Genomic DNA, 23600 nt, shown 5'->3' on the forward strand with positions numbered 1-23600 from the left:
CAATTTGTTTTTCATTTCATCTTAACTTAAATGGAGAGGAAGTGTAACATGCTAAATGTAAAGGAATATCATCTTATATACTGCAACACTTCTCCTTCCCCAGATGCAAAGATAGGTGCTGTCTTCTTTCTTCATCACTTTTTCTCTACTTGAGATTACTTCCCCTGCTTAATTTTTAAGTGCAACTGAAGATGTCTGTGTTCATAATAATTTTAATGAGTAAAGTGAGTAGTTGAATCAATGTATCAGAGATGAAATCCTAATTAAAATAGTATTTAGTTATGAAAAGTGAGAATTTTATAATTTATTTTCCATTAAGATGTTGATTGTTTCACTGAAAGCAATTATTTTGTGGTTCAAATCACAATATGCAAGCTGCACTGAAGTTACATTTCTGTATCTTTCTCTTCTCCTGGGGATATCCACCACCATCAAGTCTTAAGGCCCCTTTAAAAAGGCCTATACCAAAATGTTTTCATTAGTTTTCTTTATTTTTTGAGATGTTCTTTACATTTATTGTAGCACTAGGCTATTATGCTGTTTAAGATAGCTCTTTAAGTTTATATTAGAGTAAACATTCAGGTAGGATTAACCATGACGATGCATATTTAAAGCCACATTTTCTGAACTTCCCTAAGAAGAATGGAACTGTTTTCATTTGGGTTGCAGGTTTTCAGTACCATGCACTTGACTCTGTTCTTATGTTTGTGCTTACTCAAATACAAGCACACAAATGATATGTGTGTACATTTTGAAATTGTCCCTGCCCATGACAGGGAGACTGAACTAGATTACTTTTAAAGGTCTCTTCCAACCTAAAGTATTCTCTGACACTATAAAACTAAAGTGTGAGGTGTGTTGCCCTCTTTTTTTAAGTTTTTCTAAGCCTTCAGACGTTTACCTTCCTGTAACGAACTTTATGTAACTTTATGCACTTTATGTAAGTAACTTATTGTTTTGCATTCTTTTATGGAGGGAGAAAAATTTGATGGACTGTTGGTTTGTCCAGTGTCATTGGAGAGGTGGCACTGTCATGCTCCAATCTACTATCTCTTTTGGAAATCTATAAATGTTGGAGTCAGAAATGAAACACTCTCTTTTTTGCCTTGGAGAGTTGCATGTCTGCATCGTTTTATTTCATGTCCTACAATGACAGAGATGCACAAAGGAAACTGTTTTGTGAATGCAGAGTTAAGGTCTGCATATGCAATTTCATCAAAATATTGTTATGTAAACCTGGCTTTTGAAGACATGACTGCAGTGGTCCTTGAGCTCCTGCTGTTCTATATGCTGTTTTTTGGTGGAGGACAGAACACCACAATAATTTGTTCTTCCCTCTCTACACGCTGGATAACTTTGCTTTCAGCAGGTAAGTGCTCCTTACACAACCACATGAGAGCCATTAACTTCCCTCAAGCACAGTGAACAAAGATGGGCCATCCACTAAGTCTAGGTTTTCAAAGCTCTTATGTACTCAAAATGGTATGCAGGCATACAAACCATGCATCAATTCTCATATGCTCCTCTCTATATATCAGGATAGATGTTTCTCTCTATCCAAGAGAAATTCAGCAGATGTAGGATGTCAGCTCAGTAAAATTACATGTGAGTGTTTTTAAGTTCCTCTGTGGTCCTGAGCAATTGAATTGTGAAGAATCAAAATGCTCTTCAATACTAAGTGTGAAGCCTCCCAGGTGAAAAATACAGTGATATTTGCTTTTTATATATTAATGTTGCAGATTTTTTTCCTCCTCCTTCTATTTGGACTTCAGCTTTAATAACAAAAATTCTTTCTCATGTCCTTTTAAGATGAATCACATTGTAAGTACCTTGTGGTTGAGTAAGTGCCTTCCAGACTGGAAATCAAGAGTTTGTGCTAAGTGCCTTTGCTCCTTTTATAGTGCATGAGCTTAGGTGTATTATTATGGAATCCAAATCAATAATTACACTTTTAAGAAATTAGGGAACCGGTGATCTCGCCTGGCTGTGTTTTAGAGGTCTTTTACCTTGGATTATCCTATCTTGCACTCCTTAAATCTGAAGAGTAGAGAAAGTTTTCCAGTGAGTTTGGGCAGAGTTTAGGTGCTGGGCTGCTCAAATTGGTGCTCCTCCTGTTTGTATGGGTATTTCTCTACAGTCCTGGAGAAATTTCAGTTAATTATGAATATATGTCTTTGGATTTTCTACTACTAGGCAGCAGCAGAGCTGACAGCTGAGATGTGATGTTACATTTAGGTACTTACAATCTTTACCAAATTCAACCCATGAATTATTTTTGTTTTTCCATTTGTCAGCATGTTATCACTTCCCATTTTATAATTGATATTCTACACTGTGATAATTTAACAATGTATTCACTTTTTTTTCTATAGACTTCACCAATTTGAAACTTTCATCTGAGAGTTTTTGGGTTTCTTCTCTTTGAAACCATTAGTTCAGTAAGTAATCAGTTAAATACAATAGTCTCAAGACCAGACTTGTAAGAACTCAACTTTTTAACATGGAGAGTTAATTGCTGACAGTAGTCTCAAGCAGTTTCTGAAAGATGGCCTTACTTTCCTACTGACCCCAGAGCTATGCATCTTTAACAAATTCCTGATAGACCTAAAATGGTTTTGAAAGACAGTGAATTATGAAGCTCTGTTCTTCTATTGATAGATTCATTAAATATGACTGTAGAAGATAGAGATGTGGTTTTCCATTGCAGAAGCTATTCTGGTTTGTTCCTCCTTAGTAATAGTAGTGATGTGAATCCTGCAGTTTTGCTTAACTTTGGTTAATTTGATGATTCTGAAATGATGCCTAGCAGGTCTGAAGAGACATGATTAACTTGTTTCTTCATCTTGGTTGTTTTTTTTTTTTTTTTTAAAGATGGCCTTCTTACTTCCAGCATCAGAAGGTGTTTTTAACTGAGAATTTAAATACTGTTGTTAGGTTAGCTGTGCCAGTACCAAGCCCAGGAGAAATATCTGCAGGTCTTAGTTACTAACTCACTATCTTTTAGTGTTTTGTCCTGTATCAATATCTCCTTCTTTTGACACCCAACTAGGTGATTTCCCCAGCTTTTCTTTGATATTCTCTTTTCTATTTTGCAGTTTTAAAATTCATTTATTGCTTCTTTTATTTTCTTCAGGAATACAGACAATCTGAGTTGATTTTTTTCCCTTCATGTATTCTTCTGATGGTAAAAGTTTTTTTTGTTATTTTCTGTTCCCTGTTTGCTTTTCAAAACTTTTATACCTATTTCTCATCTAGTATTTTACTTAATTATGGAATAATTTCTTCTCTAGGTTTTAGAGGGATGGATTTCTATTTACATGAAAGTACAAGAAAAATTCCCTACCTGAAAAATTTCACTACCTGAAACCAGCTTGTCCAGATGTCATCCTTAACCTGAAACCAGCTTGTCCAGATGTCATCCTTAGTTTTGTCGCATTTGAGAAATAGCATTGGCGCTGCTTTTAATTTTTTTGACAGTACTTCTATATGCCTTAGTGTTCTCAACCCTGAAATCAAATGAAAAATTCCATTTTCTCACTATTCATGCTACATGTTATTTTAGCTGTAATCTTCCACCTCTTTCACTGTTAGCAAGCTGCTGGATCATCACAGGGGTGAAATTAAGTTTTTAAGTAGATGCTCCAAACTGCTCATGTAGAAAGAAGATGTCTTGGAATCCTGTAAGTATGTTTAAACTTCTTATGTCAAATTTTTGCAGTACTTACTTTAATTGCATATCTTTCAGTGACAGGGTGGAATTTTATAGACTGGTAAAGAGCTTTAATGATTCCAAAACCATCAGAATGCAAAGACATAAGGATTTCTTGCATATTTTGCAAAATGCAGTCAATTTGACAGATAAATTTATAATAAACCTAAGGACCCTGGCCATTTTCAGGGCAGAGGAATTTCCCAGAGAGAAAGGGACTTGGGGGTGGGCTGTGCTCATTGTCTTGCTGAGAGGGACAGCAATCCTGCTTCTTGGAGCTAGTGCCACCAGCTGCAGCAGAGGAGCTGCTTCTGCACTTACTCTGTAATAAATGCAATGCTTTGAGCTCTTGCCTTTGCCATCATGCTAGGATGCTGCCTGCTGTGTTAATCCACCAGTAAAGAGACCTCAGGTCGTGCAATAATATGTGCCTTTACCGTCTGCCAGTACCCCCAGGACTGGCTATTAATTTTCAAGTTGTTGAATTTTCATTTAATGTACTGCAGCTCTCTGAAGCATGGTGAGTTTCTTTAACCATTAAAGCAGTAAGCTGTATATATAAAATAATAAGCAGATGATGATGTGTAAAGAAGACATAACACTGCCTTTCATAGGAAGAACCACTGGATGGGGGATTATTTACATTTCTGCAGTGACAACTTGACTCAAAGGAGGATGATGATGATGATGATGGCTATAAAACGGTTTGCTACTTCCACTGAGAGCTCGGTGCACAGGTTGCTCTATAAGTGCCCTGTAGAGAGCTGCGAACAAGGGCATCGCCGGGGACGGGGATTTGGCTTGGTGACAGCCTGAAGCCGAGAGGAGAAATACGCGTTATCCAAGCGCTGGTCCCGCCGGGACGTGCCCACTCGCCCTTACTGCCGGTCAAAGCCTGCGAGCGCGGAGCCTGCGGTCTCTGCAGCGGCCGCGGCGCTTTTCTGCCGGGGGTTCAGGGGTGTGCGTGCGGGCTTGCTGGGGGTATGTCATGTCTGGCTACCTTCCCGCCTACGTCTCCGGAGGGAGCAGCCGAGAGGAGACACGAAGGGAAAAAGAAGAAAAGCCCCCATTCCTTTGCGGTTTCCATGCCCTAGCGCATTTCGCAGCGCAGCACGGCGCATCGGCCGCCCCCCGCCCGTCCCCGCGGGGCGCTCCGCGGCCGCGCAGAGCCGCCCGCAGCCGCCGAGCCTGCGCGCAACTCCCGCGGCTGCCCCTGCGCGCCCGGCACGCCGCCTGCCTCCAGCACGGCTCTCGGGACTGCGGCTGCGGGGCTGGGCTCCCTCTCCCGGGGACGAACGAGGGGATGGCGGATGCCCCCTTCCCCGCCGCTAAGGCCGCCCCCCGCAAAATCCCGATCGTGCCAGACGTGGAGACGCGCGGTCCCCGCGGGTGTCCGTGCACATCCCCCGGCGTCTCAGCTCCTGGTTGCGGGTCTCCGCTAGGCTGGGAGGACCGGACCGGCTGCCCCTCGGAGAGTCGCCCTCTGAGTAGCTTCAAAATTAGAAATATTTAAATGTATATGCGTAGCTATAAACATGTATTTAACATTTTATACATTTTGCCTATTTATATTTACATGTATATGTACATACGTAAGGTTTATTTCATTTCCCTCTTTGGAGGAAAATACCAAATCAATGCCACCCTTTCTCCCAGGCATGTTTCCCTTCTAGTAAAGGAGGCTCCACCTCTGCTAGGGATTGATTCGTCCAGCAGTTTTTAGGATAATTTATGAAGCAACCTGATGAGCCTATTGGGCGAGTTGCTCGGTCCTTGCAGAGTGGGTTTCTACCTGTTTGGGTGTTTTATTTTATTTTTTTCCCCCTTCCCCTCCCCTCCCTCTCCCTGCCGTGTGCCGGGGGGTGGTGGGATCGGTAGGGTCGCAATTTCCCAGGCTCTCCGGAGAAAACTCGGGCAAGGGAGAGCTCCTTCTCGCTCATGGATGCTTGGGGGGGCCCCGCGCCCCGCTGGATCCGCCGCCGCGGGGCCCGGCTGCTGCTGCTGCTGCTGACCGTGCGCCTGGGGAGCGGGTGAGTACGGCGGGCCCGCGCCTCCCCCCGCCGGGACACGCTACTACCTGCGCCCCAGGCTGAGCTGGGGGCTCCGGGCGGGGGCCGGGGCAGGAGGGGCGGCGTGTTGCGCCGCCAAACTTCAACCAGAAAGGTGTCGGTGCTGCCGCTGTGGCTCCCGCGGGCGGCTGCGGCGGGAGCCGGCTCCGGCAAAGTAAAACTTCAGCCGCATCCCACTTGTTCGCTGGGCGGGTTGGTGAGTCCAGGCTCGGCTCGGTGCTGGAAAAGTCTCCCCGTGCCGAAGGCGGCCCGGAGCCCCGAGCTCCCCGCGCGGTGCCGCCCGTCCCCGCCGGCGGCTGCGGGGAGAGGGCCCGGGAGCGCGGCCGGCGCTGCCGCTCCTGCGGCTGCTGGTGCGGGGCACCCGGCGCGGCCGCGGGACCCGTGCGGAGCCCCCGCACGGCACCGGCTCCTGCCGCTGGGAGAGGGATCGGGCTCACGCGTGGGATGGAGCAGGGCAGCTGCTCAAGTCCCCGAAGTTGAAAAGGTGCGTTTTAAGGGAGAGTTAGAAAATTGAGCTGGAGACCTCTGAAGAAACAACAGTTTGGTACAGCTGTGTACATGTGTTATTAGTACCCATAACAACGAAAACCAATGTGATAATTCAACTCCATTAATGATGCAGAACTAATGTGAACCATTCCACAGGTTATACTCATAAAATCACAAAGCAGCACTTCAGGTATAAATAAAGGGTATTTGACTGTTGCTCAGTGTGTGTTTCTTTTAAATGAAAGACGAAGTTATCATTCTAGAGGATATAAAAATGTGTAGTGTAAAGGCTAGCAAAAAGGAGGAAAAGATCTATTAAACATTTTTAAAGTCCATGTAGACCCCTTCACCACTGAATGATGTGTGAGGTATGTTGATCTCATCCCATCTCTCATCTTCAGAAAGCTGCTGTGTTATCCTAGTAGAAAAGCCAGTGATTATACTTTTCTTAACCTGTGTCTTTTAAAACCTTGATAAATTATGGAAATGTTTTCCAAAGACATTGATGAAAATGATACCAGTGCAGCTGTGTGTCTTCAGAATGTTTCTTAATGATCGTAGTGTACCTCAGGTGTGAAAGAAATTATCAAGTGGTTTGAGAGAAAAGAATATGCATGCTAATTTATCAGTTCAAAGACTTTGTAACAAAGGAGGAGAACTAGCCAAAAAAAAAAAAATTTGCTTTGCTTGTCAGACTGTGGTTGGGATTATAAAACTGGGTGTAGATTACTATGGATGCATCTCATTAACATTATAATCTATAAATAAGTTGATAAGAAGGGAGAAAAAGAGGTAACTTACATGCATTGTTTTTTTTTTCTGTGTTCTAGGACATTTCAGATAAAAGGGAACCTTTGGTATGAATATCTATGTATCTGAATCAACTGTTTTCAGCCTTGACTTTTTTTTCAGAGGCTATATGGAAAAATGGTGTTTGAAAGATTTCCCCCCCTCCTTTTTTTTTTTCCTTTTAAGTGACCTCAAATGGACATGTGTTGCAGATCATGATTCTCTGGTATGTAGTGCATTGCAATTCATGGGTGCTTGCTTAGGACCTTTGGCACTCTTTAAAGTCTGCTACAAAGTAGGATGGAAATACTATTTTTCTGCTTCTTTGGATGCCTCTCTATAGTTTTGGCCCAAGATTTTTCCTTGAAGCCCAAAGTAAAACACAGGAGTAATGCTTTTTCTCAAGAGTAGACGAGGCTGCACTAACTCTGCCAGTTTTTCTAAAACTATCTTGCAGGAGCCAGTCTGCCTTTTCAACAGATATTTTTAAAAGGATGCAAATTGCATCATTTTTAGTATGCATGTATACACAAAGTACTTTGGGCTGAGTATGAATAAAGTTGCTTCAGCTGCAACAAATGGAGCTAAAGCCTAAGCAAAGGCACTGGAAGTTGAGCCCAACCAAGAGTTTATTCTATTAAGATACTGCCCCAAAAGCTGTTCTGTGACATTGCACCAAACTTCCCACACCAAAGTGTGGGAACTCTTTCCCATAAAGAAGTTGTTTACCTCCAGTTCTTCACCTTCAGCACTAGCAGATCAGAATGGCCAATGCCCTTGATTTAATTCCATGGGTCAGTATTTTGAAGGACTACATTTGTCAGTCTGAGATATCTCTTCTGTAGCAGAAATTGGGCCGTGAGCCTTTCTACAAGATATGTGCAGGGAAAGAGTACTTACCCAGCAGTTACTGCAGTCCTAAATGTCTGACAAACCCATTTTTCTTGTTGAATTCAAATAAACAGATAATTGATAGGCAGAGCATAAGAACTGACAATATAATTAATGTTATTTTCTCAGTTCTACCCGTACAAGTACACCATAACTGTAACTTTTCTTCCAATTTATACTTCTTTAAATGGTATGTGCTGGTCAGCATGCCTAAAGGTATATTTTAAGCTTAACTTAATTTTGGCCATATCTTCCCTTTCAATTTGTAATCTGATGTTTTAAAAGCAATTATAAATGCTCTATTGAAATGCAACTGTCAGCAAGTACAAATGTCAAGTGATATTTTCTTTTCAAAGTATCTGTTAGGAAAATATGTAATACAGCCTACGTTTTCCTCTCATATAAATTCCTGGATCAGAGTTAAGCCTGTCATAACAATGTTGGTTTCTTAGGGCTTGATAATAGTGATTTACTGTTTCATTTGAACATCTGTGATGTTTATTCATTATTATCCTCACTCTTATGTGCTTTGTTCATGATGTGACAACAAAGAACTTGCTATTCAGCAGTCCCAGTGGTTTAAAATACAGTTTATTTTATTGAAAGTTTGTTAATATTTTCTTTTGTTGGTATAAAGTTTAAAGAGACCTAAATATTGAGAAGTACTTATAGTCTTTGCACATAATCTTCTTACAGCGGTTTCAATGAAACCTTCAAACTATGTTGAACTGTTAAATAAAGAAAAGGCTCTCAGCAAATTGAAACAAATTTTCATTTACTTTTAACTTTCTGTTTTTTAAATCTGCCTGATGTTAAAAAAAGCACCTTTGCTGCAAATTCAAGCCTTTTTGAGCTGGACAGAAAAGTTTACAGGTGAGCACTTGTTGAGCTTGTTCAACTTCTTTTTCTGAATACAGAAGTCTATCTACAGAGTAGATTACAAGGGGATCAGGAGAATAATGAGGTGTTTTTTCTTAGAAGCTCTAGACAGATTGTATTAATCTGGGTAAAACAGAACACCTAGTACATAGGACCACTTAAATGGACTAGGTACATGCACTGTTTGAAAGTGAGTTGCTTTGGTTTGGGCTATCATAAATTTAAACTAAAAGAGTCGTATGTGTTGAATTCACAGAAAAACAAAAGCGATCGTCTCAAACTCCTTTTTTGTAATACCATTTATGATAGAAGAGACTAGCACTTTTTTCAATTACCTGCATAACTTTCTTGCACTGCATCCTAAATTGGTCATGTGCATGAGTAAAATAACAATATCATAACTTAGTTGGTAAAGAGCAGCAGAGACAAGTACGAATTACAAATTACTGTAACACACTGACAGGAACCTTTAAAGGCTGGTGGATGACAATGACACTAACTTTTATTTCTTAATTTCTCTGAATAGCAATAATTTGTACAGAGTAATTCAGATGCAACTGAATTAATCTGAATTTGACACAGAAGTCCTGATTTTGAATTTTTACACATGCAAACATTATTTAAGACTGAAAATAGTGTGGTGAGGTCAGTGGCCTACAGGTCAATGTAAAAAATTGATTATATGTATATATATAAAAACCTAAAATGGTAAATCATGGAGCAACACTGAACTAATAGAGGTAACAAGAGAGATTAGGAAGATCATCAGGAGTTCATCAGAATAGAACTTATTTCAAAGAAGAGGGCAATTTCATTGATATGGATATGGTGGAAATAAATTGTTTCAAAAATATGCTTTAATTGGGGATTTCCCAGTCAGTAGGATCTGTTGAGATAATCTGGCCCTATATAAGAGTGTATAAGAGGCTAAACAAAACTGGAGAATTTACCCTGGCGCCTCTATTAGGTTTGCTCCTTCAGTTTAACTAAGTTCCTGCATACAGACTTGGTGAGGAGGAATCTGATGAAATATTACACAGTATTTCTAGTCTGAGGTTTCTCTGGCTTCCAGCCAGTGGATCTCCTGTTCCCAGTGTAACCTGCTACTCCTGGCTCAGCCACTGGATCCCATTGTCCATCTCTTTGTGGGAAAATCCACATCTTCTTTTATACTTCTGGTTCTGCAGGATAGCCTCAAGGTATAGACCAATGGCTGCAGCTGCTGTTCAGGAGCAGAGTGTGGTCATCAAAGCTCCTCCTTGTTCTGATTGCCTCTGCCAAGCTTTGCCCTGACAAGAACTCAGAGCGTCTCAAGTGAATCCCGAAAATTCTTAAAGGAATTAGTATTTTGGTCAGAAAACATCCTGGTGTCTTTCTCTTTCCAGCCTAGTCTTTCATAATATGTTGTAGAAACCTCCTCACCTCAGGGCGACAGGAAGCTCCAGTGTGGTTAGATTCCACGCAGTTGTTGCAGGATGAATGATCTAGCTCAAAATGAAAGTTGTGTACAAATGTGTCACAATTGGAGACACTCTCTGCAGTGTGGAAATGCCCACTGAATTGGATTCAGCCATGCTGCAGTCATTTGAACTAACCTTTGAAGCACATCCCTGGTAGGTGTAGTTTAAGAGATGACTTGATAGCCACTTACATTCTTCTCTCACATGAGTAAACTGAGATACCTACATTTCTTCAGAAAATATTTAATTATTTGCTTGACCACTTTTAAGCGCTTTCCATTTTTTTGTCTGAAGAAGAGATACACACAGAATATTTCTTCACTGCTGCTTCATACTGCTCAGATCCTGTCTCACAGGATTAGCTCCAATATTGTTCAGGTGTAACTCATGTTCTTTTTGCCTTGGTTGTCAAATTCTTTTCTGTGTCACTGCATTCGTGTCTGGTAAGGTGTGAATGGCTAATTCTGTGTTTCTAAATTTATATGCAGCAATTTTTCTTTGTTTTAAGGAAGACAGACAGACTTAGTGGATAGGAAAAATCTGAGGTAGAACAAAGGGGATACATCCCCTTTGGATTAAATTATTTGATGTCTCAAATAGATTGTTAGTCCTTTCCTTTAATATGGTTATCTTCTTGTTTAAGGCAGTGTATCATGAGGGATTAAGTGTTATTATTAGTAGTGGTAATGCAGTATTATTGTCCAATAATAATAATAAATAAAGTTTATTCTAAATAAAGTTTGACTGGATAGAATATATATTAGTAAAAAAATGTAGCATTCAGTGTCCATTTAGATGGTAAAATGTCAATGTAAGTCACGAAAATTTTTTTATTTCATTGTCCAAAGTTAAATTTGCATGACAGAATAAATTATGTAGATTTTTTTTTTTTAAATAAAGTGTCCTCATTGTTTTCTCTGGAGGAGAACAGTTCTTAATATCATTGCCATACAGCCATTGGATATGGATTGGGTTGTGTTAGACCTGTTGCAGGTGACCTATGGACCTATACCTTAGGTTCTTGCTTTGCCAGTGAGGGCCATCCAGCTGATGGCCTGTGCGTTGTGTCCAGCAGGGGACAACTCTGACTACCATAAATTTTAGTTACCATCTAACAAGAGGTGTAATTCTTCTGTTTGAAAGATATGTGTAATGTAATACACAACATCAGAGAAGACAATTTTGTGCATAGAGACAGCAAGCTTTTGATTACATGGTTTAGGTATTTCCATTAGTCCTTACAGAGTATATTCATCTTTCCATACAATTATTCATTAACTTAACTGACCTTTGGATTAGTCCATAATTGCCTAATTTTACACTAAAATTTCAGTAGAACCTATTAATTATATTTCTAGTGGGTACATGTTGTCATTGCCTAGTTATTGTAGTTGTGTGGCTTTTTCTGTAATTTCAAGCTGAATTTACTTATATGCTGCAATTACAGTGTGCAATTCAATGCAAGTGTCTGGTTCTGTTGCTGCTTCAGTCATGCATATTTCTTTGGCTCTTGTGGGAGGAGGATGGCACCTGCTCACATGTGTAGCAGAATTTGGAACTATTTCACAGAAGTTTGGTTTTGTGAGGTGTTTTGGTAGATTTCTTGTCACCTGAAGATTTTGCAGGAAATATATGATGAATTGTGTTAGAACAAATACTCAAATGGATATGCTGAAATACCATCAGCTTAAATGACTGGAAATGCCTTATAAGGGGTTGCTCATTTGATATATTTTTTGAGATGCTGGTGATATTTAAGAAAATTAACTTTGCAATTCGGTGAATTTTATAGTTAGTGTGGGATGGCATTTAATTAGGTTAACATCTTTTTTTTTGAGGTTATAGTTCGCAGCATTCATTTATCAAAGATTTGTTTTAAGTCTAGTTTCACTATGGAAAGTGTATCTTAGATCAAAGCACTAAGCCCATCAACAGTGTATCTGCTCATTTTGAATTTGATGGCAATTAACTTTCCATCAGTCAAGTGTAGATAATGTGTGAATGGTGTGCTGATGTGTGACACATGGATTTATGTGTTCCTGTCTTTGGGTCTTTGTGTGATGATCAGTCTGAAACTTCCAGGAGATCTGGAACTGCCATGGTTAGTACGTGTTTCACATAACCAGAGAAATTATCAACACTGGGACCTTCCTTAGCAGTTTGGGGATATTTTGACCTTTATTTAATACCTGTTGTCCCTCTTCAGTTATATCTACTTAGGTTCTATAATTTGCTTTGGTTACCCTCTTACTTTCTGTTCAAGTCTTCATTGGTTTCCTGCTGCTTTGTCTAGATGAACAGTGCACTATGGCTGTTTACATTCTGGTTATTTGATTGCATGCTTTGGCCAAAACCCACAAAGAAAGTAAAACCTACCAACGGAGAAAACCAGATTGCACCTCAAGTCCTGCGTTCAGTTCTGGGCCCCTCATTATGAGAAAAAACATTGAGGTGTTGGAGTGTGTCCAAAGTAGGGCAATGGACCTGGTGAAAGATTTAGAGGTTAAGTCCTGTGAGGAGTAGCTGAGGGAACTGGGGTTGTTTAGCCTGGAGAAAAGGAGGCTCAGGGGGCTCTTACCACTCTCTACAACTGCCTGAAAGGAGGTTGTAAAGGTCAGGACAAGGGGAAATGGCCTCAGATTGTGCCAGAGGAGGTTCAGGTTGGACATTGGGATAAATTTGTTCCCAGAAAGCATTGGAAGGGGCTGAGCTGGGTGGTGGTAGAGTCACTATCCCTGGAGGTGTTCAAGAAACAACTCTCTGTCACTTGATGCCATGGTCTGGTTGACAAGATGATGATCAGTCAAAGGTTGGACTTTGATGATCTCAGAGGTCTTTTCCAAACTAAATGGTTCCATGATCCTGTGAAAAGACATCATACAACATGTTCTTCAAGTTTGTAATCAGAAAACAAAATAATTGCTGCAAGGAAAGAGAAGTGAGAAGTGTGTCCTATTTCCTCCTTTGTCTGAGGTGGAGCAAGAACTGCTCAGAGCATCAGGAATAATGATTTCAGCCATAATGTTTCTTGAAGACATTTTTTTTCCATCTTGAAATATTACTTTTTTACCAAGTTCACATGTTTGCAGACAGGGCTGCTGTTCTGAGGGAGCAGGAGAACCTGGGGTAATGGGTTGACAGGAACATTATAAAAATCATCGAGGATGAGTGCTAAAATCTTGCACCTGAATGGAAAATCCCCCTCAGCAGGACTGGAGCTGGCTAGCTGGGGAGCAGCTCTTCCAAAAGGACCTGGAGCTGCTGTTGGAGAGCATGGCACCTTAGCAGCAGGGAGGGCCAGCAGCCTCCCGGGCTGTGGGATCAGTACACATTCAGGAAGCTGAGGAAATTGGCTGTCTCCCTCTGCTCAACCCTTGTGAAACTGCGTGTGGATACTGCATCCAGTTTGGGGTTTAAACTGGAGGGGGCTCAGGAGAAGATACCAAGCTGGTCAAGCAGGAGCACCTGTCCTAGGAGGCAAGGGCTGATCTGACTGGAGAAAAGATGACTTGATGTGGATTCAGCATCAGTCCCCAGCATTTACTGGGAGACAATCCAGAAAACAGAGGTAGGCACTCCTAGTGGTGCATGGTAAGAAAATGAGAAACAATGGTGATGAATTGCAACGGGGAAATCTCAACTAGATATAAAGAAAAAATTGCTAAAAAGATAATTAAACAGCAGAACAAGATATCCAGTGAAGGTTTGAGATGTCTTTCCCTGGAATTTTATATATCAGCTGGATTAGGCAAGCACCCTGGTCTGAATTCAGATTCAGCCCTTTGACTAGAAGTAAACTTTTCAAGATTCTTTCTAAATTTTACATGAAAACTAATAATTTCTCTGGAAAATTGCAGAAATCAGCTTGTATTTTTTGTTTTGTTTTGCTATGTGTGCAAAGTGCTAGCTCTCTATTGTGTAGCACAAAAAGAGAATTGTAGAAACAGGTAGTTTTCTGCCTCAGGTCTCTACAACTGAGTATTTTTGTCATCGCATATGGAGATAAAGACATGGTCAAAGTAAGATTGCTATATTAATCAAGCTGAATATGTTTGAGAATCCAGTAGCTCTGAAGTGGTGCAGAGAATTACTTGTACTTGGCTAGAGAGATGTGAGAAAAATTGTCAATTGATTTCTGGGCTGCAGCTTGATAGGACTAGAGGCAGCAGTTATACTGGTTTGACCATATCAGTCTTTGGATGAACTTTCAAGGAGAGAAGATAAATTTTGTATTATGTTAGAAGACTGATGGATAAAGAATATCTGAGATGCTTTGAGTCTTTATGACAATTTAGTGAGATCTGTAAAATCTATTTGAATTAATAGCATTTGACCAGTGTTATTTCAAACAGCATGCAGCCTTATGTGAAAACTGACTTGGAGAAGAGCAATTTGTGTGGATTTCAGAACAAAATTGTTCTCCCAGAGGATAGCTTTAATAGTATCTGTTGTTCCTCTTGTTAAAAATCCACACTTCTATAAATATTTTTTGCAGTCAGATTGTGCCTTTATTCAGTGCTCAGAGTTAAGTCTGGTTGTATTGTTCAGTAATTTTGAATTAGTTTTTAATATATAAATGTCACAAAGATGTTGAAGATTTTATGAGAAATGTGATAATGCTTTTAAGTGAAGGTATCACTGCAATTAAAATTAGTTGGACTGAAGTTACTGTGTGTTGGAGAAAATGTTTAATATCTTTCAGAGATGTGCTTCAAAGATGTAATTACTCAAAAGATCTTAATCATCCAATACTTGTGATATGCATGAACATACCACAAGGTTAATGGTCCACTCAGATACATAGGCAATGCTTTTTGTTACAGGGAGTGAACACCAGAGGCGCATGTTTTTATTCTGTTATTGCTATGATTGTTCATTTTTTTTGCAACAAAGCTTATTTAATACCAAGTGAACTTCCCTATGTAGCTTATACTTCTAGTGTTCAAATGTTTCTGTGTAGGAATTCCTAATATTTTTTTCACACTTTTCCCTGATAATTAATGTCCAAATTAATCCCTTCACTAAACAATAAGGAAGAAGAAGGGAAAGAAGAAGCAGGGCAGGAAATTATAAAGAGCCAGACAAATATGAAACAAAACAAATAGCACAAGGCACTATGTGTATTCAGAAGAAGAATCAACCTAACAGTATGTGGTTGGTGTACTGGAAAGAAGATATAGGGAATAAGTAAAACATACTTTAGTAGGAGAGAGAAATACACTTTGACACACAAAAGAATATGCCCAAGTCTGGCAAGGCAGAAAGGGGGAGAAATTGATGAAAACATTGGAGATGGAATAGATGGGGAGAAAAGAGATTTTTTCAAGAGAATGTCTAAACCAGTTTGGGAAGGATAAAGAGGAAGGACTATAATATCAGTGGCTCTATATCCCACAGGATTATGAGGCGTAAGTGGTGCTTTTTGGACACATATTTTCAGTAGCTGTAGTTTTTTGCTTGCAGTTACTTTTATTTTCCCAGAAAATTTCTGTGACACATAAAGCATATCAGGGAAGATGCTGATGATGAAATGCAAGAGTTCACTTCCACAGAATTGTAAGGGAACTGATGACTATGAAGTCAGCCATAAAGTCTGAAAGATAAATTTTGAGAGATGAGTCTTGAGAGTGAATGCTTTAAACCATTCACTACTGACAGCTAGCAGTGATAGTGAGCTTTCAAGTCTTTTCTAGAAAAATGGAATTGATTTCTATTTTATGAGTCATGATTATGTGGTCCTAATTATTTTTTCTATTTGAGAGTAGTATTTGCATACCTGAAGGAGTGCTGGTAAATTCTCAACTTCTGAGGGTACTACAAGTCTAACTGACATCCATGTTTTATCTTAAGAAGATTCAATAACATATGCAAATATATAATTTAAATTTCTGACATGAGAGTAATTATTAATTCCACACTGAAGTTGCATTTTTTCTCTGTATTTAAGGAACTTTAATTTGCTTCAGGCATTTCTTAAACTTATCATCCTGCCAGAGTTCAGATTTTCATCTACACCTGGTCCTATGCCCTGGTCATTCACATGGCACAATTAAGTACTTGCATTTGTGTCTTCTGAACTAGAATCATCACCAGCCTCTGTACAAATGTCTGACTCTGGACATAAGTGTGTCAGTGACCATGTTTAGCTTTTCAGCAGAGCTTTAGGTCTTTTTTCATGTGTGCAATTTGGCTAGTTCAGGTGAGCTCTGACCTCACATTGATGGGGCCATGAAATAAATACACTTTACCACATACAAGCATACAATGCTTGGTGTTCTGGAGCAAGCTAGTGTCTGGTTAGATGATCTGTTGGAAAACTTTCCTGGGAACCTTACCTGTCTTGACTGACTTGTTATGAAGGCCAGTCTGGTTAAATGAACTATTTTGACAAACCTGTGAAGCAGTATTATTGTTTACAAAGTAATCTGTCGTGTTAACACTTCAAGAAATTTTTTTTGATTTTTGGTGGGGTTTTTTTTGTTTTGTTTTGGTTTTTTGTTTGTTTTTGGGGGTTTTTTAACTAATAGAAAATAAAGGTTAAATTGCATTATATTTAGACAAAGGATGTATCCTGGGAAGCACAGCCAGTGAATAACAGCTGTCTTATGGCATATTTCATCATTTAGGTAAGTGTCACTGTGCCCTACCCCTGTGTTGGTAAAACTACTGAAGCAACTGAAGATCCTCAGGTAAATGAAGTAACACAACTAACCTTACTATTTTCGTTCACATATGTAAGGCAACAAGGGAAGAAGTGTATTTGTTTTAGCTCTGTCAGCATAGAAATTATCTGAAACACTCACTTTCCTCCTTATTTATTTATTAAATAATCATCAGAGTATTTCTTGTACAGAAGGATCACTATCTCCAAATAGACGAGGCCCCTATGAAGGTTGTCTAAACCTCACAGATACCAAGAGCTTGATTGAGTTGCTTCTGCACAGACTTAAAGCTTCAGCAGAGATAACTCAGGTTCCTTGACAAGTCTCTACTTTTCCAGATGTCTACAGGTTCCCTATAAATCAACCCATCTTGGAGGACTGGATATCCTTCCGTGTGTTGGATAAGAATAGGAGCCTGGGAATGGACAACTAAATTGATGCTTAGCTATATTTAAATTCTCTCACTTATGCCATACATGTACTTCTGTGCGTAATACTTTGACATGCATGATGCAAATAGCAGTCAGAACATTTTCACTGTATTAATTTTTCTTCCAGTTCATTGCATAACTTGACAGATGTTAATTGCAGCACAAAGGTCACCTGACTGAATTTTATCATATTTAAAGGAGAACAAAAACCTATGATATTAAGATTATTCTGAAGAGAAGCACATTGCCTGATGTTAAAAAGACTTATTTAGTCTTTAGTCACTTGTGCCCAGAGATTTATTAGTGATGGTAATGTCTCAAATTAGTTGAAGGACAGAGAGCATAATGGGGGCACTTTTTGCTAAATTGCTGGTAGCTGTGTACATGCAGTTTACTGTTGAGTTTATGAGGGTAGCTGAAGTGTTACAACAATAAGTATCTTAAGAGGTGAGGTCTCTTTCTTATTTATAAAATCATTAAAATCAGAATTAGCACCTGCATTAATAGACATAAAGTAGCACTCTGCCATGGAACAGAAATGTTTTAATGTTTGATGATGTGTTTTTGTTCTCAATCATAATCTCTCCAGACATTCTGAAAAAGACAGTGAGTGAACTTAGCTGGAACAAATACATTTTACAGTAAATGGAGAGATGATCAAGTATTATGTTCTGTGTATAGTGAAATAACCTTTAGATGAACTTGGAAAGGAAAAGAATTCCTCTTTAATTAAGTTTGCCTTTCTTCTTGGGGTTGTGAAAGAGACAGGATAGTGCTACCATTAAAATGGGAGTGGAGTTAATTGGCATTAATCTTCATAGGTTTTTCAGATTTATTTTAATGACAAAGTAAAAAGGTCCTCAGCCCAAGTTAACTGTCACTAAATAATTGAATACCTGAATTTAACATTTTATTTTCTGGTTTAGAATGAAGTTTGCTGCCTTCTGTTTTTCCTTCTATCTCATTCCAAACCCTGGAGAAAATGCTGGAGATGCACAAAAACTTGGTAAAAGGTTAACCAAAAGTTTTGACCCATCTTGTTTTCTAAAGTGAATGTTTCTTTATAGAACATGGCCTAGCAAGGTTGATTAAGTGATAGCACCATCTCAACTGATCCTGCAGACTTTTTACATCTGAAGGGATTTCTATCTTTAAAACAAACTAAATTAAAATCTCTTTAGCATGACAAATGTTTAGCATGACAAATCTGTTTAGCATATTGGTAATTCAGATTCCTGGAAGTGAATATGGACACAGTGCCTATCCTGTTGCCTTCACATGACTAGGTGCTCTTTTGAGAGTGCTTGGTGCAACTCCCCCCAAACCAACTGGACTGGCAATTCAAGCTGGCAGGTGGTGTGCTCTGTTTCACTGAAGGGTGTACAAAAGACTTTCTGTATATTCTGGTCACTTCCTCCTTCCATCCAGTATCATTCATTCTTACCACAGTCTTGTTGCTGCACATCAGTGGCTGTGGTTTAGGAATCAGAACTGCAGAACTGGGTGCCATAAGCATTTCAGAGATACTATAGTCTTTACTGCATACTTGGTGATCTTGGGCACATTTTAAAGACAAGTTCAGAAGATGGTAGTCAGGTAGTGAGATGGGTTTATCTCAGTGAATCACCTCTGAAAAGAATAGCTGTTTTCACCTTGTAGAACAGCAGTGATTCAGGTCTTCCACATTTGGTTGCATTATTATCTGATTCATGTTGGTTTTTTTGCTGTTTTACCAAATGGGTTAGTGAGTCACAAGCTCTTGTTGGCTATGTGTACTAGTGTAGAAGTCAATTGTGTTTCTCTTTGTGCGGTTGGACTTTTTTCAGTGTACAGTATTTCCAAGATAAAATCAAATAGTTCCGTGTAAATAGTCAGAAAGGCGCATTTTAAACCAAGACTTGTCAGACACCAAGTAAAGAAATGTTGCCTCTAATAAAACTGTCTTCTTAAATGGATTTATTTACTGGTGCCTGAAAAAATGCTTAGATGTTGGGATGGAATTTTTCCCTCTCCCCCTGAAATTGCATTAATAGCTTTCTGTAAGCTGTCATTGTATACCTATTTGTAGTTCAGAGTTTTAAAATTGGCGGAGGACCAGAGATACTCCAATTAAGTAAGACAAAAAGTAAAAAAATGAAAAGTGAAAATCTGAAATCTGTTTTTATTTGCATTTTTTCTTGTTGTTAATTTCCAGTTTATTTAAATATATTGAATAATATAAAAGAGCCAAGTGGAGATCAGGTTGCTCAGAGAGGTTGTGCAGCTTGCATTTTGGATGTCTGCAATAGCCAACCTGATCAGCCATGAGCAACCTCCTGTGAGCTCAGAGCAAGCCCTGCTTTGAGTAGGAAGCTGGACTAGAGAGATCTCTCATGATCTCTTTCCAACATGATTTGTCCTGTGAATCTATAAATAAAATTAAGGACTCTTTGAATTGTCAAGGTATTCAAGTGACTGTGAGTTGAGGTGTTGTGGTTGTAACTCCTATTTGGTTTAGGTGGTCATGGCATGACCTCTTGTACTTTCCCTTTTGGCTAAATCTCTGCTGTTCTTAATAGCATTGTGGAAAAAACTTTAAAGAACAACAAAGTAGTGTCATAATCACTTCAAATTTTCTGCAAATAATTGGGCTGACCCAGAGAATCAGGTGCCCTGTATATGTAAGGAACTCTGTTAATTTCACTATACTTTCTACTGCTTATGGGATGGAAGACAAAAAGAAGAAGGTCAGTTTTGTGGTGATTATGTGTTTTTCCTTAGAGAGCTAGTTATAAATTAACTTTTAACTCCTCGTCATCTTAATGCCTCTGGGAAAAGTCTGGGATTGCCTCTTCACTCTGAGCAACTGTAAGCTAATCTATAAAGTAATTAGATGCCAAAAAGTGTAAGCAGATCATAAATAGATATAATAATAATAACAACAACAACAACAACAACAACAATAATAATAATAATAATAATAATAATAATAATAATAATAATAATAATTATTATTATTATTATTATTATTATTATTATTATTATTATTATTATTATTATTATTATTATTATTAAAGCTGTATGGCAACAACACATGAAAGAAACAGGTAGCTCTGAGGGAGAAAGAGTGTACAGTTATGAAACTTAGCTTCCTAATTTTAGTGCTCCCATTAGTGGGATCCTGCTAATGGGAAATGTTAAATATTTAATATCTGACATTTCTCTATGTAGTGCAGTAAAGATTAAGTATTTTATGGTGCATTTCAATTTAAAAGAATGAAAGCACTTTTCAGGCTGTTACAGGGAAGCTGTCAGTGAGCCTTGTATTTAGACTGCATATTACTTTCTGCTATAATAGACTCTTTCAACTTGTTTGCAGCAAGCTAGGTACGAAAGCTCTGATATCTGAACAGTGCTTTTTGTTCATCCTCTGGAAACCTATTGAGCTGTGGCAAGGTTTCCTTTCCCAAATTAAGCAGGCATGCCAAAACCACTGAGAGTTTCCACAGCCATGACAGTTTTGATTTTCAGTGAGACTTGCTAGTGTTATCCAAGAGGTGATGCAAGGCCTTTCTATTACAGACTGGTTTGAGGCATTCCCAAAAAGGGCTGCAATAAAAGGCAGGCATGCCTTATCTCACTCTGTCCTTTACTAACTTCTTCTGTCCTGTCTTCACATGGAACATACTGGTGGTCTTCTTTCCTGTAGTAAATTTGCTGAAAATTTCCGCTCTTAGTTTCGAGGGCAGCAGATATCTGTGTAATTTAGAAGCTCTTAATAAAGCAGTAACATTTTTAGTTTTGGTGTACAATGTGAATTGGCACAAGGATAGTAATTTAATTCCTTTCTTTTACTGGAATATTGTGCTTGTGTTAACATTGGATCTGATTTATAGGGGCTGCATATTTTCTGTAATTGCTAGCCAGTGCCCATTTGGGAAGGTAGGTTGTGTGACTGTTAGTTACTGCTGTCAGTCTCAAGCAGTGTGCTTTACCTCAAGCCCATATCATTTCCTTGAAATAAACTAGATGAGTAATATAGATAGCAGTTTTTAGCACTGGAGGAATACTGAAGTCCATACTCATTTGATTGAAATGGAAAGAAAACTACTTTGAGGCATTCTTTGACCTTTTGGTGATATCTGAGTGAATTTCAGATGCAACCAAGGTATTGCAATTTTTTTTAATGATCTAGGGATTCACTATCTATTGCTGCTTATCTAATTAAAAGATAGGTAATAAATGAATATGTAATTATTTTCCTTGTACAATTGTTTCATCTTGATAAAATAGGTAGCTAATAAATGATCTGAAAATGGAGTACTATTCCTTTCAGTTAACTATACCACGTATACATTCAGAGACATAATTGGCTTATGTCTGGAGCTTCTGCTTCTCCTAATGCTTAGTTGTAGCACATGGATGTAATGTTTGCTTGCTTAAAATGTGAATGGAGTTTAATCAGTATGCAAGTCTTATTTTTTTACATCATATAACAGAGTCTACTAGGAAGGAGATTCTGTTGATGCTTTTTTAAGTGGCATACAATAGGTATGCTATTATGAAGATTAAGCATCTCTTAGAAATATCAGCAGTATTGCTGGAGAAAGAAATGCATGTAGGGAAAAGCTTTGGAATTACACTTTTGTTTTAAAAGAGGAAAAGGCTGACAGTAAGCTGATGCCTGCTGCTGCCTTTGTGGGTTTGACTCATGGCTTGAGTTTTTCTATATGGGTGGTGTGTAAATGCCTCTATTAACACTTACACTCTCCACCATCATAAAACAAAATGTTGGTAAATATTTATATAGATATGTATTGTAAATAAGGGTCTGCTTCTTTCTTTTGGCACCAGAATGCATTTGTGTTTGTACAAACTATTCTAAGTAGTTTTCAATATTTTTATCTCTTTCTTCTCCAACTCTTGTGTATTCAGTTTCACCGTGTCATTTGTTTTTCCCAATTTTGTTTTTTTTTTAATCACACAACATAGAGCTGATAAAGCAGATGATGAGGATGATGAAGATCTAATGGTGAATAAAACATGGGTCCTTGCACCAAAGATTCATGGTGGTGATGTAACTCACATACTGGACTCCCTACTTCAAGGATATGACAATAAGCTTCGGCCAGATATTGGGGGTAAGCTCATAAAATGGTTCAGTGTAATAGAAAATGTGAACTAGAGATGATGTGCATTTTGTCAAAGATGGCAAAACTATGCTTATTGCAATATTTAAAACACAATATTGCAAGCTAAATATAAAAGTAATAAAATACAGTAATTTTCTGGAACTAGTAAAAAATGTTCACTGCAAGATAAGACCTCATGTTCTATTTATAATTTTATTTTTCTTATGGAAGGTATTGGTTTTGGGGGACAGTGAGCAATCTTTAATAAATTACTAAAAGGCAATTATACTTTGCTTTGTTTAACAAAGATCTTCTGTCAGAAAGAATTGTAGATATAAACCAGCCATGGCCATTTCAAAAATTGATCTTAAGTCTTTAGGACTTCATTCAAGAATTATCCCTAGACATTTTATTCTTAGTGTAGGAAATTCATTGTGTCTATTTTGAACAAATATAACTCAACTCAATTGTCTTCTCTTAGGTAAAATTTTGAAAAAAAATTCAAGAGTCTAAAAGTATAACTTAGGACCCATTTTTTAAGTGGAATATGGAAGAAAACCTGCATTGCTATAGATCAAACTTTGCAGCTATATGAAGGCAATTTTGTCTTTCAATAGTCAAAGCATCAATTTTTGTTATTAAGCATAAATATTTGGAAGAATCTTGTTTTGAAAACATGTAGTACATGAAACCTTGCCAGCTCTTTGCATGCAGGATCAAATAAGAAAAACAATATATTTTCTCTGAGTTTGTTTCCTGAAATGTGAAGGAAGAGGAGGAGGACATAAGTATTTGTGATGTACCTGGCACTCCTTATCAAAGGAATGCCATGTAAGTCTGTAAGCTATTTATACTTTAAACAGCACAACAATCTAGACCTGTTTCATTTATGTAGGGGAAGAAAAAGACACAATCTAAAATTATGCATCTTCCTTTGAAAGCTTCTGACAAAGTGTTTTCTTTCTCAAACTTCTGAGTTCTATTTTATTGGTGACTGTTATCTTAGAGATGTTGAAAGGCAATAATTCTCTCCCTGTCATAATATAACCACATATGAATCTCATAAAGTTTGGTTTAAGTCTTTTCCTTCATGTTCATTTAATTGAATTA

The 23600-nt window shown here is 38.4% G+C and overlaps 1 protein-coding gene across 3 annotated transcripts in view; it reads left to right on the forward strand.

Moving 5' to 3' along the window:
• The first annotated feature begins 4208 nt into the window (after nucleotides 1-4208).
• GABRG1 (gamma-aminobutyric acid type A receptor subunit gamma1) overlaps nucleotides 4209-23600 on the forward strand; it is a 60591-nt gene continuing 41199 nt past the window's right edge. For 2 of the 3 annotated variants that reach the window (XR_013182129.1, XM_054633009.2), the window contains exons 1-2: nucleotides 5126-5739; nucleotides 22351-22499. Coding sequence is in view for 2 of the 3 variants with exons in the window: in XM_054633009.2 (XP_054488984.1) it covers nucleotides 5648-5739; nucleotides 22351-22499 (241 nt within the window). In the remaining variant the exon portion in view is untranslated. Of the gene's footprint in view, nucleotides 4230-5125; nucleotides 5740-22350; nucleotides 22500-23600 lie in introns of those variants that run through there. The other variant, XM_077177570.1, reaches the window with a different exon arrangement.

The sequence above is a fragment of the Agelaius phoeniceus genome, chromosome 4 (assembly GCF_051311805.1).
Source record: "Agelaius phoeniceus isolate bAgePho1 chromosome 4, bAgePho1.hap1, whole genome shotgun sequence".
NCBI lineage: Eukaryota > Metazoa > Chordata > Aves > Passeriformes > Icteridae > Agelaius > Agelaius phoeniceus.